Genomic DNA, 15,332 nt, shown 5'->3' with positions numbered 1-15,332 from the left:
ATCGGAATCTGTTGCTTTGGGAGGGGATCTGACACCAGGATGGACCTGTGAGTCCTTAAACGTCTGCATGATTCGGGGAAACGAAAGCGACTAGATCTTTCGGAGGCCAAGTCGTGGGTGTTACATCACGGCAATTGTGGCGGCTCACAGGTCCCCTCCTGGTGTCAGATTACCTGCTAAAACATCACATTCCAATACTGTTCTACAACCAGCTGCTTTCTCTAGTCTTGCCCCATGTGACGTTTCAATTTCTGTTAGATAAAGAGCTTGCTTAAGGGAGGAGGGGGTTGGTGCATGCAAACTCTAAAAACACACACACAAACACATCTGTGTTCGTGTTTTTGCTCCACCTACACTACAAGTATATACAGGGTGGGCAAAAGTCCAAGAAATTTTAAAAATGAATAAAAACGGGAAAAATAACGGAAATAAGAAACTGTTTGCAGAGTTAGCATCGCTGGGACACGAGAATTTTTTTAAGACAGGAAAGGCAAATAACTTTAAAAACAGCCGATAGGTGGCACTGGTACGAGCGACTTCTGTGAAAATATGCAAATGAGACGGTTATAAGAACTTGCGCGCTCCTAATCCACAGCCAGTTCACCGTTGTAAACGGTGTATGCGGACCTGCTGCATTCTGCCGTTGCTGGATTTGTGACTTGCCTGCAATTTGTTATCCCCTGTGGTGGTCATGTGGAACACATACTGCTGTAAAACAGTCGAATCCCGTTTTAACGAATACCGATATAGCGAAACTCTCGTTTTAACGAACACTTTTCTAATCCCCCAGATAAACTTACGTAGGATAAGAATGCATAAACCTGGAAAAACAAATAGCAAATTCAGATTGTTATTGTTATTGGAATTCCTTTATAACGAAATTTCGTTATAGCGAAGTGATTTCTGCTGTCTCTTGGAGTTCGTTACAACGGGATTCGACTGCAAATGATTTGGAGACATTCTGTTCGTTATTTACGTATCTTCTCTTTGACTTGTGTACGTCAGTGCCACCTATCGGCTGTTTTTGTTTTGTTTTTTTTCCTGTGAAAAAGTTCTCGTGACCTAGCGATGCTAACCCTGCAAACTATTTTTTTTATTTCGGTTATTTTTCCGGTTTTAAGGAATTTTTTGTTTCTACGGACTTTTTGCTCACCCTGTATTTTTAACATATTTTAGTATTAACAGCTGGCATTACATATGTGCTAATGTTTTTCACTAAAATGTTCTTGTGGAAAAAAAATGAGTGCCTGAATTGAATTGAAAAATTTTAAATATTTCTTAAAGCAAAGGAGATTTTTCCCGTACGGAAGCATGGGACGACAAGATCGTGCACCAGCCCCCTTACAGAAGCAGCCATTCTCAGGTTCCAAAGAAGTGCATAGAACAGTAACGAAGGGGTACTTGAGGGTGTAACAAAAAAAAGGGATTGCAATCTGCATTTTTGTCTTCGTATGAACAATGGCAAAAATGCATAATTACATTGGGTAGTTACTTCGAAGGAAACACCAAATATATAAAGGTTCTACGTATTAATTTCAGTAATAAAATAAGTCTCCAAACTTTTTGAATCTTAGCAGTATTGTTATTTGATGGCTCTTATGTTTCCTGCATTCTTTGTGACTCGCACAGGCACCGCCGGAATACATAACATCTTCCACGGTTATCGATCATATGAATGGTTTGCAGACGGCATCGGTGGGGCTGTCGTTCGCAGTGAGTCCCACGCATCTTCATCAGGGTGGAGGCGCCATCACGCTGAAATGCAACGCTACCATCTCCCAGACGTACTCCATGACAAGTGAAGAGCTGGTGGTCGGAGACAGAATGGCCGAGTCATCGTCGCCGTCGGATACTAGAGTACCTCCCATCAATCAGTGTAAGAAGACAAACACACTTAAACAATTAATGAGGCTGAATAGCAATTTGCGTTAACGTTCCTGTTACAATACCGAAATCATCCCCCAAACGCTGTATTTGCGCTTGGGGGGGGGGGATCGGCAGAGTCAGGCACACGTAACAACTCATCTTGCCCGAATAAAGAAATATATTTACATGGTGAAAACGGGACAAGTTGAGCAGGACGGATCAAGCAGGAATTGTGTAGTAGCTTGGTTGTGTGGCCGAAGGACGATTCGCGGAAAATTCATCGACAACAATTCACCGCCGCACAATCTATCTGCAGAGAAATTCATCGCTGATAAAATTCATCGACAAAAAATTCACCGACAACAGCTTGTCACCAGTGAGTGGAGGACTGAGTAATTGAGCTAGTGAGTGGATTTGTGAGTGAGTAAGTGAGTCATCGAAAGAACATGCAAATAATCTAGTGAGTGAGTGGCCGTATGAGTGACCGAGTTGAGACACTGTATGAGAAAGAAGGAGTAAGCAATTTAGTGAGTGATCATATTGGTGTGACTCACTCATTTGCTCACTCACTCGTTAATTTGCTCACCTGTTCACTCGCTTGCTTATGCATCAACTTACTTGCTCAGTTGCTAACTTCTTCACTTACTCACCAAATCCCTCACTCATTTGCTCATCTTTCTTTCTTTCTTTCAAACCGACCACAACTCAGGTCTATCGCCATCTATGGGCAATTTTCTGCTTAGTGAGTTGTTTCTACTGAGCCAGAATTGTAAGTGTGTGTACCTAACAGTCTGAGTGCGTATCTTTTGTTGTGTCTGATTTTCTAGTGCTGCCATCTATATTTCAAAAGTAAAGTGTAGGGATTGAATTATATTTCTACTGTTATTAGGTCTGTTGCTCTCTGTGGCGAGACTTTTCAAAGGGGAGATCGTCTCGCATTCATTCCTCGAAGTTAGTAATCACAGAAAACCAACTTCAGCCGACCACTACTGTGGCGACCCGGGTTCGTCACTATCACCACTCGACCACCACAACGGCCACGGGACTCACCTGCTCGCGCATTCCTGACTTACTTCATCAATCACTCACTTACTTGCTAACGCACTAGCTCATTCAACATTCAATCAATATAGCGCCGTTCACATGTGCAAGATTGGGGGTCGCTTTGGTGATAATTATCGGCATGGGAGAGAAGCTCATAAAAAAACCCCATCTTTCTTGGGGTGGATTGGTGATCCACACCGACCTTCTCTCCCATAATCCTTTGCTCCGTGAAAACTACTGTAAGCTCCTTCGTCAGCCATCTTGAATCAACCACTTCCGTTCAACCCACGTAACCAGTGAAGACTTCCGGAAAGAAGAGGGGGGATTACCGGCATAAACTAAACGTGATGTGAATGGTTTGTAGCGAAAATCCTCGTTACCGGGAACTTAGAATTGTTGATAAATTTTCCACACACGCCAAAAAAACAAATAGCGGGTCGGACAGCATAACAAGACCTGAAGAACGGGACATGAATGGTTACCAAAGGCTAAATGAGTAGGACCGGAGAATTACATGATAGGGAAATTGGGATGGTAGGTTGGTCCAAATGGCGCTACAAAATTGAACAGTTCAAGCGGAACATGGGAATTGAGTCAAAGCAGCTACACAGCACAAAGTTTGCCCTGGGAACAGGCCCGTCATTTAGGGGGGGGGGCCCACTGCCTAGGAGGAAAATAATTTCCTCCTGGCTTTTGAAAATACACTACAAATGATATGTATACAAACTGAAGAGCCAAAAAAACTGGTACAGGCATGCGTATGCAAATAAAGAGATATGGAACCAATCACAGTACGGCGCTGCGGTCGGCAACGCCTATATACCACAACAAGTCTCTGGCATAGTTGTTAGATCGGTTACTGCTGTTACAATGGCAGGTTATCGAGATTTAAGTGAGTTTGAACGTGGTGTTATAGTCGGCGCACGAGAGATGGGACATAGCATTTCCGAGGTAGTGATGAAATTTGGATTTTCACGTACGACCATTTCACGAGTGTACCGTGAATATCGGGAATCCGGTAAAAAATTAAATCTACGACATCGCTGCGGCCGGAAAAAGATCATGCAAGAACGGGACCAACGACGACTGACGAGAATCATTAAACGTGTCAGACGTTCAACCCTTCCGCAAATTGCTGCAGATTTCAATGCTCGGCCATCAACAAGTGTCAGCGTGCGAACCATTCAACGAAACATCATCGATATGGGCTTTCGGAGCCGAAGGCCCACTCGTGTACCCTTGATGACTGCACGACACAAAGCTTTACGCCTCGCCTGGGCCCGACAACACCGACATTAGACTGTTGAGGACTGGAAACACGTTGCCTGGTCTGACGAGTCTCGGTTCCAATTGCTTCGAGCTGATGGACGTGTACGGGTATGGAGACAACCTCATGAATCCATGGATCCTACATGTCAACAGGGGACTGTTCAAGCTGGTGGAGGCTCTGTGATGGTATGGGACGTATGCAGTTGGCGTGATATGGGACCCCTGATACGTCTAGATACGACTCTGACAGGTGACAGGTACGTAAGCATCCTGTCTGTTCACCTGCACCCACTCATGTCCATTGTGCATTCCGACGGATTTGGACAATTTCAGCAGGACAATGCGACACCCCACACGTCCAGAATTGCTAAAAAGTGGCTCCAGGAACACTCTTCTGACTTTAGACACTTCCGCTGGCCACCAAAATCCCCATACATGAACATTATTCAACATATCTGGGATGCCTTGCAACGTGCTGTTCAGAAGAGATCTCCACCCCCTCTTACTCCTACGGATTTATGGACATCCCTGCAGGAGTCATGGTGTCAATTACCTCCATCACTACTTCAGACATTAGTCGAGTCCATGCCACGTCGTGTTGCGGCATTTCTGCGTGCTCGCGGGGCCCTACACGATATTAGGCAGGTTTACCGGTTTTTTTGGTTCTTCAGTGTGTATATATATATATCTTTATCTGAAACCGACTATAGCTCAGGCCTACCACAATGAAGTGATTTTCTGCCCTTTACCCAATTGGGTGAACTATAGCGGAAAAATGAGCCTCAACATCACAGCCTTTCCGAGAGCCAGACGTCCCTCCCAATCTCCCACAACACTCCCGCCTCTCGCACCGACAACGCTGCGGCCGCCATAGCGCAACCCGATCCCCATATCCAAAAAAATACATATATATATATATTAACTTATCCATGCTTTAGATCAATGTCTCGCGACAACAGTCCTCGGTGGAACATTGTCTTAACAGTAGCATGGCAAATATTCAAAATCAAAAATGTACAACAGAGAATTTGGAAAGCTTTAATTCTCACGCTGGTGGGCCTTAGCGCCAGGCACCAGCGGGTATTCCTTGAGAGCCAAAGAAATTCTCACGCTGGTGGGCCTCCTAGTGCCAGGCACCAGCGGGTATTCCCTGAGAGCCAAAGAAATTCTCACGCTGGTGGGCCTCCTAGTGCCAGGCACCAGCGGGTATTCCCTGAGAGCCAAAGAAATTCTCACGCTGGTGGGCCTTCCCAGCGCCAGGCACCAGCGGGTATCCTCCAGGAGCAACAAAAGAAGTTCTATATATATATATATATATATACATTATATAAGCGTACCTTTAGTACATGCTCTTTCCCACCCCCCCCCCCCCGGAAATGTTGAAATGACGGTCCTGCCTGGGAAGCCTTCTGTAAACGGAGCCCAGCTAATGGTTTTGTAGAAACCATAAGGGGGTTTTTTTTTTTTCTCTCTCTCTCTCTCTCTCGCTATGGTCAAGTAGTAATAAAATAATACATATTTAGAGACAAACAAAAAGAGCTAAGATTTTTAATTTGAAGGAACCATGGGTGAGACAACGGAAAATAATTCTGCCATCAAAATGTCACCGAAAGGGTAAATTTTGGACCTGCTGGAGTCAAAAATAGATGAATTAACAACATGAAATGCAGGATTACAGGATTAACCAAAAGTTACCACGTGGTGTGGATTCTCATTATGATTTTAATAATACAGCGGGACTTATCGATAATGCACACACATGGGACCAAAAGTTTTTTCCGTCAAGTGGGAATGTATTTTATCATATAGCGAAATACATTGAAGTATGGAATTCTATGGATTTTTGTGTAGGGTGTCCGCTAACCAAGTGTCCGGTATGAGAGGTTCCACTGTAGCAGACGATGACATTGATAGGGAGGGGGGGGCGTAGTCCTGCGTGTGCAAAACTTCTCTAAAATACGGGTTTCAAGCTAAATATCACATAAATTACTACCATTCGAGGGCTAATGTTGCCGTCGACAAGTGACAAAAGTATATTTTACATGTCAGCAATTGCCATATTATCCGGTAAACAGTAAAATACAATAAATATCACAATATGATCACTTTCAGATTCTCCGAGAAACGGTCCAATAATAACAGGGGGATACGCACATTACCGCGTTGGAGAATTACTGGACGTCAACTGCACTTCCTCCAAATCCAGGTCTGCTCCTGAGCTGCAGTGGTTCCTAAATGATCAAGAGGTAAATTTTTTTTATTTGAAAGTTTTTTATTAACTTCAAAAAAGTTAATAAAAGGTTTTTTATTATGTTTATATTTAATAAACTGAAACAAGGAGACATTGAGAGTTTCATTATTGGCTCAACGTTTCCCCAACGCTTACGGTTAACATTATAAGAAGGTATCACATAAGACCCACTGCAACGAACAAGATTAAATTCTGCTCCTCCAAGCTGAAATAATTTTAAAACCAACTTCCTTCAGTGAAAGTTGTTTGTTTATTTAATCAAAGATTTTCGACAAAAATTAGAAGAAACGAAGGTGAAGAAGGCGAGAGCTAACTTCTCGATACTTCGAAGCAACTAGCAACACAATTGAATAATCAGCTGCGGTACCCCAATTATACGGTAAGGTTGTAGGAATCAAAACGGTTTTTGACGGGCTTGAGCGACAAAAACGTGGAAGAAACGCTCTTATTCGTAGATCGGGATTAAGCTATAAAAGTTTGAATCCCCCAGCAATGGACTTGCTGGGGGATTTTTTTTTCACGTTTCGTAATATATATTTTATCAAACTTTTGTAGTGTAATCTCGGCCTTAAACCGGCTCGGCTTGGTGGGACTTGATTCCTTGGATATGTAGTTTTAACATACGTCCAGAATGCCCCCCTCCACCCTACTTGGTAGTCATTTAACCCCTTTTTAAAATTTCACTGTTCTCATTATAAGTCCGACAGTGGAAAAATCGCTAATCACTCTGATTAACGCCACGTCTTTTTCTAAAGAAGAATATGGGGTTTTTTTTCTAATTTCATGCAGCTGATAGTGCTACCCCACCGACTCCGAGAATATTAAAGAAAGAACCGAAGAAGAGAGATTCTCTGAAGTTTTTTTTATTTATAACTGCACGAATTCCTATCGCTTCAGACCCGAGCATTCATTTTCTTGGAATTTTCGAAATGTTTTTACATTTTTGATATTCAAAAAATGCAGAATTGTCAGACTTTTTTTTTTTTCAAATTTTCAATTTCTTATTTATTTATATTTTTTGAAGAAATAATTAATATCTTTCCAGTTTTTTCAGCCAAGAGATTATGTAGGGTATATATTCATCTTCACATACATTTATTTTTTTCGAAAACTGTATTGTTAAATTGCGGTTAATAAATCACACTTTTCCCGGTGGCAGTTTCTCCTGAAAGCCATTTTAGAAACCTCCCCCCGCCTCCTGAAAGTTCAACTTAAGTGCTGCCCTCTGATGAAAGCCTCCAAAATTCGAAATTCACAACATTTCTAACTCAAAACTTATACAATTCTTTAAGTCAAAGATAAACTCTCTGAGGTCGAAAGGGTAAATTCCATTGTGAGAAAGAGCAACCCATATATCTGTGTCAACAGGACCCGAAATGGATATACCATCCAGAAGCAAAGAAATAAGAAACATCGTCTTTCTACTTGTGTTACTAAACTTAGAGCAAAAGTTCACTCCGCCTACTGTCAGTTGATCTGACAGTTTTGTGGGGAGGGGGGGGGGTAGGATGTTTGACAGTAAAAAACACACACAATTGGCTCGTCATTGCCGAAATAACAGGCGGCCAGATATCTCGTGATTGTCGAAATAAAAGGCATCAAGTTTGGTTACATATCTTGTCAATGCCGCTGAAAGCATTTTAATTGGTTCTTTCAATCATGTCAGTCCTAGTCCATCAAAAAAGCTCAGCATTTTTCAATGATTCAGTCGTTCAAGGAGGCAGTTTTGATTCTATACTCCACGCCTTTATTACAGTCAGTTTCATTTGATTTCCTCTCATGGTGGCAACCGCTGGCGTTGGAGAAACATTGTTCCGATACTCAAACTTAAGATAGTCTTTTTTACACTGGAAATCTCACGTTTCGTTCCCATCACTGAAAAAAAATTCCGATTTCATGACATAAATTTTGGCGCAATCCTACTCCTTACATTGTCTTTTTTTTCTTTACTAACTTTTTTGATACTAACTTTATTGTGACAACATGACAAATTAGGACAAAAACAGTAACCCAGAACAAAAATGCATACATGCATAAAAAATAAATAAACATAAAATTAGGAACATTCACTCTATAACCCCGAAGGAGTAGGGTGTCCTTCCATCAAGTCTATAAGAATTCTGTGGTGTGTGGTCAGAACATATCTCCAAAAAATGACTTTTTGATCTAGTAGCAAGTCTTGCTAATTATAACTAATTAGAAGTGAGATAAATGCACAAATCCGTGCGTACGGCTAAACAACATGCTGATGTATGATATTTCCATTTGTATTTGTGTGTATGCTTTATTTTTGATTTTTAAATGACAATGAAATAGCTCATATCTCAAAAATGTGATTTTGGAGTTATCATGTTCTGACCAAACACCACAGAATTGTCACCTGTTAGTCAAGCGGCAGCTGTCGTTACTTTTCTTTTCGCAAAAATTAGTTAACTTATGGTAAGGGTTTTATTTAATGTATTACTTGAATGTTAATGTCTTGCAATATACCAAAATTCACAAAATTATAATAGGATCATACAAATATACCATATCTTATATATAAATGCGAAAGTATGTATGTGTAAGTTTGTTCTTTATATAAATCTATAGTTTTAGGCCGATCTTCGCCAAATTTTGCATATACACCAAACAGGACCGGTATTGAACCGTAGGCTACTTGGCTACTTTATAAGATCATCATAGCTGGGAAAATGCTCGAAACGGGCGGAAAACCATCGGGCAACAATGTTTTCTGAGCCCTAACAATCACTTTCGGAATGTTTACTTTGGTTACCGTGTTTCCCTGACAATGCGTTTTAGACATGCATGTATGCCGTTACAATGGTTTGTCACTTCTTTAATACGCCCAGTATTATGTGTATAACAGTTTATTCCTTTATAATGGTTTGTTACGTTTTCAATCCTCCCAGTAATTGCTGAAAATCCGGACGTTGCCGGGTATTTTTGCTAGTGCAATTATAGGGCCATTCAAGTATTACGTCAGCATCAATGCTAACAATTTTGAGTTTCCGATTTGCTGACTTTTGATGACGTGGGGCGGGGGGGGTTGGATGATGCTTACGTCATCAACCACCCTTTATGATATGAAATATTCTCAATTTCATGTTATTCGGTGCACCAAGAACGGAAATAAACCTTTCGATAGTTATTGGGCTAACATTCTCCCTATTGATAAGTCCCCTACAGAGCCACTTTAGTGATCTCTAAATGTTTCACGGATCTTTCAAGTGCTCTGGAAATGCGTCCGGGCCGCTTAAGTGTTCTGGAACTGTGCCACGCATCACTTAAGTGATCCGTAATTATGCCACGAATCACTTAAATAATCTGGGAATGTTCCGGGTTAACTTGAGTGATGTAGAACCGCACTGGGGGCCGCTTAAGTGCTCTAAAACTGTGTCACTCAAGGGATCTCTAAATGTTCCACGGATCGTTTAAGTTCTGGAAATGTGTCGCGGGTTACTTTAAGTGATCTTTGAATGCGAAAGTGAACTCAGTGATCTGAAATGTGCCACGGGCCACTTAAATGCTCTGTAATTGTGCCACGGGTCATTTAAACGATTTATAAATTTGCCACTTGGTCCATTTTTACAAAATTAGGTTTGAGGTGGTGGCACAGCAGACAACCCCGAGAGCCATGGGTTTAGCTTGTATGACTTGGAGGGTAGTTCGCAATGAATTTCTTAAAGAGAAATTTTGAGTTCTTACCCTTCAAATAGCATTGTAGTTCACCGAAATTCATTACAATAACATATAAAGGTATTTTCATTCGTAATTTTAATTTTTTTTAGTATTTTTTTGCATTAAAACATATTGTTTTCCGTCGGGGGGGGGGGGGTTACATAAGCCCCCTATACCCCCCCCCCCCCGCATACTTTTCTGATCCCACCAATATGAATTAGGAGGTAGGGGGCAGTGTTGACGTTTGCTGACACGTGGGAGGAGGTTAGAGTTTTGCTGACAAGGCGGTCAAAAATGGCTAAAAATTTGCTGACGTAATACTTGAACGGCCCCATATATGTTAATGCACCCAGCTCCTTAAGCATTGCAATTATATTGCATAATTGCTTCATAATTTGTCTCTATAAATGTTAAATAATTGGAATTCATATTATTTTCGTGTGATTCATTGAATGAAAAAGATTTGGTATTAATTAGGAAGATATATTTTTGAAAAATCTTACTTTCTCTCAAATATCACGAGTCATATAAGCTATATTCAGAGTCATAGCTAAATGCATCTACTGATAAATCAATTTTTCCCCGAATTTCTATGATTCAAGTCTATGAATAAGAAAAATCGTATTCGCGTAATATTTTCTGACATAGACAAAAGCAATTTTCCTTTTCTCTCCGGGATATTAGAAAATTCTTTTATCCGATTACAGGTTGAGCGAGAGCATTTGGTGAAGTATTCCAATACCCGATACTCGGCGGGCCAAGAGAGTTCCACTCTCGGGCTCCGGTTCGTCGTGAAACCGAAACACTTTGACGAGAACGACGAGATGAGACTCAAATGCACGGCAACGCTGTCGGAAGTGATCAATACCAGGAGCGAAGAGAAGACTGTCGGTGGCAATCATAGGAGTTCGGGACTACAAGTACCGGAAAATACAGGGAGAGGTACATTTCCCCGTCACCTTTTAGATATATGTAGTCATTGGCAGAAATCTGTTTCTGCATCGTGAATTCTTTTCATACTGATTTATGAATTTTGATTATGATTTTTTTCCCCCCACACATCGAGAGACTAGTGTGACAGAAAAATGTGGGCCACTCTGAATAAAGGGCAGCATAATAATGTTTGGTAGCCTCATTTTTATGCAAACACCAAATGTGGCCCCCCGCTCTGTCCCTTGCGGGATATAAGCAGGCTACCTTCCGGCTGGGCCATGCTGGATAAAAGAAAAAGGCCCGCTAGCCACCAAGACCACGGGCCGACCTCCGACCCACGCGAAGGACTGCAATCACTAACACCAAGCATGGCCCAACTCTGAAGCAGATTACCTACACTTTGATCTTAGCCAAAAGGCCGAGAAGCGATAAGAAGCAGATTACATAGCGGCTGGGCCATGCTGGAAAAACTCTCTTGATGTCCGGGCCCGGCAGGCATCCCCGGCCCGTAAGCCACAAGACCCAACCCCACCGGGGCTTGTGGCTATGTGATGAATATAATCGGATCCCGACACAGCGATAACAAATTTTACTATACTCCGATATAATGTTAGAATACACGTATGAATTATCATATAGTATGATTTATCTTGTTTACTAGCGACGCAACGCTTGTGGGTACTATGCAACGCCGGTAAAAGTGATTAGGAAAATTTGCCAGCGACGCTTGGGTGCTATGCATAATCACCGGTAAAAGTGACAAATTTAAGGAAATTTATCAAACTTACCAAAATGCTCGGTGATTGTGCATAATAACCGATTATCATATTATGATTTATTACAATAACCATGACGTATACATCATTGCTTAAGAATTTCATTGAAAAAAAAAATCGATATCACCGGAAGATGATTCAGCAGACTATTACCGGTAAATGATGAGAGAGAGAGAGTGTTATATGGGGTTAAAGCCAGTCCTGAATTCGGAACACTCTAATATCCAGAACATCATGAACATTCTAACGGCATATTACAATATTTTTAAGGTGTATTTTAAAGATTTTTTTTAACGTCAAATATTTTTTGTATGATGAATATTTCTAATATTTCATATTTCGTCTCCTGCTCATAGTTTCCGACAGGAACAAAGCTGAAAATATCCAGTGTAGCATGTTGAATGTGGTGATAATTTTCATGCTGTCATTCATCGGGAGTTTACGATGATCTCTCATCTAGGAAAACAAATATGGAAACTTGGAAGAAAACTGATCATATGGGAAAAAAAATGACATCTTTTTAAGAAGAAAATATAGTGCGTATGACCATCTCTTTACGTTTCCTACGTATTTGACCACTTGGAAATAAGAAATTATAACTGAATATTATTTTGAGAGATTCATTGGAAGAGATAACAAGAAGAAGAAAAAAATCAAATTACCAATTATTATCATTGCTAAACTACCACTACTGGATGTTATAAAAGCATAAGTGCGATTAGTTAGTGCATGGGAACACTGACAAACGTGATTTGAAGACCAGTATTAAGACATTTGATAAAACAAATTAACATTTATTGATATGATCAATGGGAATATCCATCGGTAGAAATCATTATTTGATGATATTATTTATTATGTTTTACATTTTCTATTTGTTATGTTACAAGATTGTGAAAAAATATTTTTTTCATAATTTTTCGAAGAACTCATACTATTATTTGAAGTTTTATGTTGGATTTTAACATATGTTATGCTGAACTAAATTTCATTTTGGGACACTGTTACTATCAAAATTGAAATCATTGAACTTTTTTTTTTTTTTGCAGTACACTGTATTACCAAGAAAAAAAAATAATGTATTACACATATTCTGTAACATATTCAGCAAGAATCAATCGCATGCGGAGTGATGCAATATCTCACTATTCCTTTTTATTCTGTTCTGCATCAATGTATGACCAGTGATCATGATTCCAAGATGCATGATCGCGATTTCATGATACCTAGATGCATGATCGTGTTTCAAAGATACTAATATCCATGATCCATGATAATGTTACAAATATGCTAATATCCATGGTTCTATGATCCATGATAATGCTCCAAATATGCTAATATCCGTGGTTCTATGATCATGATAATGTTCCAAATATGCTGATATCCATGGTTCTATGATCCATGATCATGTTTCAAAGATGCTAATATCCATGATCATGTTTCAAAGATGCTAATATCCATGATCATGTTTCAAAGATGCTAATATCCATGATCATGTTTCAAAGATGCTAATATCCATGATCATGTTTCAAAAATGCTAATATCCATGATTCTATGATCCATGATCATATTTCAAAGATGTTAATATCCATGATTCTATGATCCATGAACATATTTCAAAGATGCTAATATCCATGATTCTATGATCCATGATCATGTTTCAAAGATGCTAATATCCATGATTCTATGATCCATGATCATGTTTCAAAGATGCTAATATCCATGATTCTATGATCCATGATTTCAAGATTCTATGATTCATGATTCCAAGATTCTATGACCCATGATTCCAAGATTCTATGATCCACGATTCTATAATCCCATGATTCCAAGATTTTAAGATCCAAGATTCTATAATCCCATGATTCCAAGATTCTATAATCCCATGATTCCAAGATTCTATAATCCCATGATTCCAAGATTCGCGATCATGATTTCCTTATAACAAAATCATGAAAATTTTTGTTGATCAAGAAAGAATCGAATAACTCCTCCGAATCTTCTTTCTGTCATGTTTAATCGACATTTGATTAGATTTAGGTCTGAAAATGTTGGTGGCTAATCCCAGTGACTGAATACTGAATATTGCAGGACCAGAAGCGCACCCAACATCACATCTCCGAGATATATCGAAGCATTCCTGGAGGATGGGTGCATCCACAAATTCATTAAATTACTAAACAAATTTGAAAATAAATGTATAAAGGAGTTAACTATCTCATAATCGTAAATCCCTCGTTAACTTTACCGTTGGACTATAAATATTAATGGTAAATCATAAATTGTATGTCAGATCTAGTAATCTTGCTACAGTCTGTACGATTTAATGATCGAATACTGTCCAGTCGTTTTTCAACGAGTTTTCAAAAATTTGAATTGCGTCTTGGCATTTTGATCTCGACTCTTTCCGAGAAGAAAATTTCCTTTGGTAAGATATTCAGTGCTAACAATGTTTTGTTTCCGTATATTGTATTGCGAAACTCGTCCAGCCAAACAGGAATGATTCTTGGTCACTCAACCATTACTTCTCAACCGCCGGGTCGCGGCCCTGGCATCATTCATACCGGGCCGCGAGTGATCAGCCGTTTCATTTCTCCCCATTCATTTTCCATTGATCTTGTGTTTGACTGATCACAACAATGAATGAAATCGGGCCGCGGGCTTGCGGCCACGGTTAAAAACCACTGCTGTAGATGAATCTAGAATCAATGATTAATCTTATGTTTGAGATCCGCCAGGAACAACTCAAACCCTCCAGAGAGGAAATATTCCTTGATAAGATATTCATCAGAGTTGCACGCGAAAGAGACCCCTTATACAACCATATCAAAAACAATTCTGGATCGATCTAGGTGGAGATTAGTGAGTCATCTAGTACAGCTTCTCAACTTTATGTTTTGGATTAGTGCATCTTGTCATTTCGTTTGGAGCGTGTCTTCTCTATCCCAGAGAGGAAATAGCTATTGTTAAAATACTCAGCTTACTTAACTTTGTTTCTGAGAATGTTTTGTTTCTGCAGCGTTGAAATCACCATAAATGAATTCTGTATCATTCTCGGCTGAGATCAATGTATCATTTCTGATCAACCATCGAACTCTGGTTTGAGATCAATGCAGCATCTAGGATGAATGGTCAGCGTTTGAGAGCAATGCATCTTGCTGTTTTAATCCAGAAGCATGTCATTCCATCTAGAGAGAAAATATTCGTTGGTGGGTATTCAGCTGACTTCTATTTCGTTTCGGTTCTGCACAGTATTGCGACCTATTTCCAGCCCAACTGACACAATTCTAGGTCACTATAGGTTGATGTTAGTGTATTATCTAAGATCAATGGCCACGAGCCTACAGTAAACCATATCCGTGTTATGGTTTGGGAGAAATTTAGCTTTTTGTTCGCAATACATCACTGAAATCTGCGTTTGTCGAAGAGATATTTCGACGAAAATTGGGAATTTACTGATTTTGGCCACAATTTGATTTTGCAGAGAAAAATCCTGTACAAGCGCTGAGAAA

The 15,332-nt window shown here is 40.0% G+C and overlaps 1 protein-coding gene across 1 annotated transcript in view; it reads left to right on the top strand.

The window, feature by feature from the left end:
* Positions 1-12,454, top strand: part of LOC149083970 (uncharacterized) — an 86,675-nt gene extending 74,221 nt beyond the window's left edge. Inside the window, exons 5-8 of the mRNA XM_089234337.1 lie at positions 1,630-1,876; positions 6,292-6,425; positions 10,819-11,053; positions 12,177-12,454. Of these exons, the coding sequence (XP_089090463.1) occupies positions 1,630-1,876; positions 6,292-6,425; positions 10,819-11,053; positions 12,177-12,268 (708 nt within the window). The 3' untranslated portion in view covers positions 12,269-12,454. The remainder of the gene's footprint in view (positions 1-1,629; positions 1,877-6,291; positions 6,426-10,818; positions 11,054-12,176) is intronic.
* Positions 12,455-15,332: the final 2,878 nt, after the last annotated feature.

The sequence above is a fragment of the Pholcus phalangioides genome, unplaced genomic scaffold (genome assembly GCF_987345545.1).
Source record: "Pholcus phalangioides strain wild (caught in Gottingen) unplaced genomic scaffold, Ppha-v1.0 ptg000008l_1, whole genome shotgun sequence".
Taxonomy (NCBI): Eukaryota; Metazoa; Arthropoda; class Arachnida; order Araneae; family Pholcidae; genus Pholcus; species Pholcus phalangioides.
Note: the sequence above shows the minus strand (reverse complement) of the source record. Positions and strands in the feature narration are given on the sequence as shown.